We start from the raw sequence: 5,557 nt of genomic DNA on the forward strand, positions 1-5,557 counted from the left end.
TACAATTATGAACCTGAAAATGAGCATAATATGAGCTCTTTAAGTGTTTTCTAAGTAGTCTTTTAAAACTGGCCTCGTTGGGTGCCTCCACTTGTGATAGTTGGCAAGCTATTCCACATTGTGACAGACCTCATGCTAGGGAGTAGGTGTGGTTTCAGCCTGATTGACAGGGTCAGACTGGCATTTGCACATAGGAGGGGTGTGGTGTTTGATGCAATTAAGCCCAACAAGCTGCAGGCTGACACACTGGAAGAGGTCACTGGTAACAGGTTTCTGGCTTCTGTGAATGTGGAAGTCTTGAGACAAGCACGTTTTCCCCAGAATGTAAAAAGTACAGGGCAGAAATCGTTTGTTAGACTGACAGGACTTGGGAGTTGAGGCTTTTTTTAAAAATTTGTTTCATTTTTGTTTGGACCCAGTGAGAAACATCAAACTGATATCCAAGGCAGTTACTTTATTCCTGTATGGTGCAGGACTGTATGCAAGAATCTAGTTCAAACATTGACCTGTGTAGGTCAGTAATGCGCTTAGCAGCGTCGACACTGCCGGAATCCTCCAAGAAGAAGAAGAAGAAGAAGAAGAAGACACTGTTTAAAACAAAGAAAACCGAAGCTGGTGTTATTCCCGCGACGATTTGTAAAGAACTGAACAAACCGAAAACAGGGACCTCAGCTGAGAGACACTGGAGCGAGTCGGCCTTTTCGGAGCCCGGGCAAGAAGTAACGGGGTGAGTCCCAAACACGGCACAACCGCTCTCAGACGTAGGGAAGAGTCACACTCCCCCTCAAGTCAAACGCAGGGAAAGGAGACAGTTGCTTGATGTTATCTGCTTGGCTAGCCATTAGCATGTGGGTCCTTAGGAGCACAAGCCAAGGTTAGCTTAGCAACCATAACAGTGTTGACCATCCTTGTTTTGAGACACCTGCTGCAGTCTGCTCCCCTATAATGTGAAGGTCTCACCTGCTGGTGAGGCGTTCGCAACACAGCTACCATTTTCCCTTACTTGTTGCCAGTGTGATTGGCAAATGTCCTGTACAACAAGCGAAGTGTGTGTTACACCTTTCCCGTTTCGGGCTTCCAGACCATAGTCGGGAAGGTCCCTCCAGGGCTGACGCTTTCGGGGGTAACACCGTTCACTTTACCGGCAGAATAAAGAGCAGACGAAGCCACCGTGTCTTGAGAAGCTTGCTGTTTATTGTTGACTGTAGGCTCACTGTATTCCGGACACTTCCGGCGCATCACGGTATTCCGGACGCTTGGCTTTTTTCCCTGCAAATTCAATAAATAAATACTTAATTTTATGGGCAATATACACATAAATATGTCCTCTTTGTCTCCTCCTCTTTCGACCCTGACCAACAGCCAGTTTCCACAGCCAACCGTTGAGGAGAAATCAACGTGAGTTTACAAAGTGTGCCCATGAGCTTTCAGAAAATGGCGAGGGGAGGGTTTTTCGCCCAGAACAAAAGGCACAAGGGAAAGACTTAAGATCGCAAAGTACTGGTTCGAGGCATGATAACGCACCATCAAAATAACAGAAGCGTTCTTAAAGGAACACGCCGACTTATTGGGACTTTAGCTTATTCACCGTAACCCCCAGAGTAAGACAAGTCGATACATACCCTTCTCATCACCGTGCGTGCTTTAAGGCTGTCTGATGGCTCCAGCATTAGCTTAGCCCAGCACAGATCATGCAGGTGAATGGTTCCAGTAATCCTACTGCTCCAAATTGTGACAAAAGTGACAAAATAACACCAACGTGTTTCTACGTTGTTTTTTGTACACGCTGTGACTCTACAAATCGCAACATGTAAATAGGAACACGTTGGCGTTATTTTGTCACTTATTCGGAGCAGTAGGATTGCTGGAACCATTCACCTGCATGTTCTGTGCTGGCCTGATGCCGCTGGAGTCGTCAGACAGCCAATGTGTCAATGTTTCACGGGATGGAGGTGGAAATTTTTATTGTGAGCATGCTTTTATTGGATTTGCTGTGTTTTATCGTATGCAGTGGTTTTATCTTCTTTTTATTGCATGCTTTTATTTTGAAATGTGTGTTTTTTTAATGTTTACTTCCGCCACCGGACATGCAGTAATTAGGGTAAGGATTTACACCTGGGAGCCAGAGAATAGACTGGCTGTTGGATATAAAAAAAAAAAGGACAGAATAGCAGCAAAAGGGGGATCCAGGAAGACGTGGAGATGCAACAGAACACTCGGAACGAGCGGCGAAGCAGATGGGAGATCAGACAAAGACACAAAGGGAAACGACCTTAGAGCGGTCTGAAGCTACAGTGAAGCAAGCCAAACACCGAACGCTAGCGGAGAAAGTGGGAGAGTGTGGAACTCTCCCTTCCGCTTAAGTCCCGTTTTTTGAGACCGGTGTTAGGTGGGGATGAACATGAAGAAGTGATAGCAGTTGCTGAGGACGTGTTACTGGCCGGAGTGTTTTCTGTTGCAGGTTATACCCGAGGAGGGCCGCATAAGGAGAGGAAACTGGTTGTCAGCAGAACCCTGTGGACTTTGTGAAGTCAAGTTTTTTTTTTTAGTACATTTTATTGTTTTATCCTTGTTAAAATAAATGTGGTTTCTTAACTTCTTGTTTTGTTCAATGTTTTAAAATACACAGTTTTACTGTTAGTTTACTGCTCTCCCCCAGAACAAAGAACCTGTTTTTAACCTTTTATCTGTTGTAGTTTTAAAGAGGTCCTAGGCCTCAACAAAACCTAGGTGGCGTTGTCGGCCCTTTTTACACCTATATTTATATATTTTATCATTTCTTATATATTGGATATTTTACTTGAAACGGTTGCCCAAAAATCCCCCCCTTTATTACATATGTGTCGACTTGTCTAACTCGGGGGGTTACGGTGAATAAACTAAATTTCCAATAAGCCGGCTTGTTCCTTTTAAGGCCTCATTGAATATTTATGAGTTAGTTTTTGCAAATATTTAAACTTTTTAAAGGGATACACACATTTACAGAGGCATTTTGTCCGACGTGAAATTCCCAGCTGTCCGGAATACCGTGAGCCCTCGCGGTAATCCGAACACCGTTTTTTCAAGATTACTTCTGAATGATTTGCCCAAAATGTATCACTCAAACTTTAGTATGTGTGTAAGACCTGTCCCCAGAGACAGGTAAACCAACAAGGCTTATCTTTTCACAACATATCTTATGGGACTTTTACTGTGCCTATTGCGAAGTGTCCGAAATACAGTGTGTCCACATTACTTTAGTTATTATTCATCACGTAAACAAGGGTTATAAAACATTATTCTTTTTGCTGCTTTTGTACGTAAAAGTTGTGAGATTCTCCTTACTTCCTTTCTTCTTTCGACTAGTGTATGTAAGGCAAGCCAAAAACAATTTAAGGTTCACACGTTAAGATGCTTTTCCTAATAAACAGGAACGTAATTACTGTTTTTGACAGGCAACCAGGATCAATGCTACTGTTATATGGACAGTGCAGAGGTTGTCAGTTGTTTTGTTTTGGACTAGTCTGGATCAACTGAAGTACATTTCAAGGCTAAAGCCTGACATCACCCGCCGGATGTCAGCCTTTGGCCCTCCGCTTACACTCTGTGTGCTGCCGTTCTCAAACTCGGTTAGCTTCAGGGAAACGGCAACAACCTCCGAGCTATCAAGCTACACGCTGAAAATGGCAGGTTTTGAAGAAAATTTGGATCGTGCAACAAGTTAGGTCTGCTTGGTTCTTTTGGGGAATGGCTGTAAAGATTTACAAAGAATATGTTTAGGGCATCTCCTCTCTAACTGGGACGTTTTGGCAGCGATTGGTGGGATTGTTGTGGACAGAGTACACACGGAGATACACTGGTAAGAGCTAATGAGGTTTATCCATGTATCCAGCTAATTTAAATAACTCACGTTACTGTATTGTGTCAACAGTTAACTTCTTTTGATATTGTATGTGGCGTCTTATTCTCTAAACTGCGACCGTTTTACAATGTTAACCATGTCTGAAACGCTCCTGTGGGCCAAATGAACAAAGGACCTATGCGGTATGTATGGTTTGAAGGACTTGTTGCTTAAGTCGTATGCTGTTATTGTGATGTGGGCATGACTAAGCCACTCTGTGGACTTGAACTGTTCTCTGTGTTTAGAATGATCTATTTCTATTATTAATTTGTGTGTCTGGATGTCCTGCACAAATGTTTGCATGTATGCAATCCTATATCCACAGCAGCGTGCCTGTCCAGGCTTGTGTCTGTAAATGCAGAGGTCAAGCCAGTGTAACTTCATTAAATCTGCCGCCAGGGTCCTCACCCACACCAAGACGTGGCAGCACATCACCCCAACCCTCACCCACCTTCACTGGCTCCCTATTGAGTCCCGCATCACATATGAAATCCTCCTCCTCACCTCCAAATCCCTCCATGCCCCTGGCCCCACAGTACCTCTCCGACCTCCTCCATCCATACACCCCACCCCGAAACCTGCGGTCCTCAGACGCTCCAGGCCTGCTCTCCATTTCCCACCACCAGACTCTGTACCTTCGGAGACCGAGCCTTTAGTGTTGCAGCCCCAGCCCTCTGGGACACCCTCCCTGCAGATAGCCGAAATGCTACATCCCTGGACATGTTTAAAAACTCCTGAAACACCACCTGTTGACCACAGCCTACAACCTCCCTTAGTATAGCCACTGTAATTCTGTGAAGTGTCCTTGGGTTTCATGAAAGACTCTATATAAATACAAGTTATTATTATCGTGTGTGTGTGTGTGTGTGTGTGTGTGTAGCTTGGGTGATCATAGAGAGCTGTAGCGTTATTCAATAATTGTAACTCCCTCCTGAAGTGAATGAAACCAGGACAGAAAGGACAAGAACAAAAAAAACACACCTTCAAGAAGAAAAGAAGCTCGGAGAAAGAGAGGAAAGAAGGGAAAGTGGGGGAAACTCTTTGAAGAAAGGGGCTGGAACTTGAGGTATGCTGGAGGCAGGCACAGACAGGTTGACTGAGAGAGGCAGGACGTATAGGAAACTAGAGGGAGAGAGAGAAATGTGAAATATACAGAAATATGACTCATTAATTATAGCAGTGGTTATGTAATGGCAAAATGAACATTGACATACTATGCAGTGGTCCCAGTAAAGACAATAGAACAATGCAAAATTATAACAGTAGCAGTGGCCTTTGAGCAGGACAACTGCAGCAGCGGCAACCACGATCCACGTGCCACCACAATCCAGGGAAATCTGCAGGCCGAGAAAGCCTTCAGGGAAGAAGCTAAGTTAGTTAGCATCCATGGGATATGAATGCACACACATGGAAAGAGAGAGAGGAGGAGAAAGGCGCTCAGGCTCCATTTGCATTGCTACGTTTTGGTTTAAAAACTAATATCTTTTGCTACGTTTACACTTCACATTCACACTGCTCTGCCCCTAAACCGGAGAAACCTGACCTTTGGCAACACCAACACTGACGCCAGCGTTTCTCCGCCTGATTGGGTCTTATCGGTCGCGACATCTCGTTCTCTGAGACTAAGCTACTAATGTTACCATATAGTAACTACCAGCAACGGGCGGACTATACATG

General features: G+C 44.5%; 1 protein-coding gene across 1 annotated transcript; it reads left to right on the forward strand.

Moving 5' to 3' along the window:
- Nucleotides 1-243: 243 nt before the first annotated feature.
- On the forward strand, nt 244-5,277 carry LOC114570204 (uncharacterized). The gene is made up of 3 exons (XM_028600458.1): nt 244-727; nt 4,280-4,577; nt 5,164-5,277. The coding sequence occupies exons 1-3, from the start codon at nt 465-467 to the stop codon at nt 5,275-5,277; spliced, it is 675 nt and encodes a 224-aa protein (XP_028456259.1). The 5' UTR covers nt 244-464.
- The last annotated feature ends 280 nt before the right edge of the window (nt 5,278-5,557 follow it).

The sequence above is a fragment of the Perca flavescens genome, chromosome 15 (genome assembly GCF_004354835.1).
Source record: "Perca flavescens isolate YP-PL-M2 chromosome 15, PFLA_1.0, whole genome shotgun sequence".
NCBI lineage: Eukaryota > Metazoa > Chordata > Actinopteri > Perciformes > Percidae > Perca > Perca flavescens.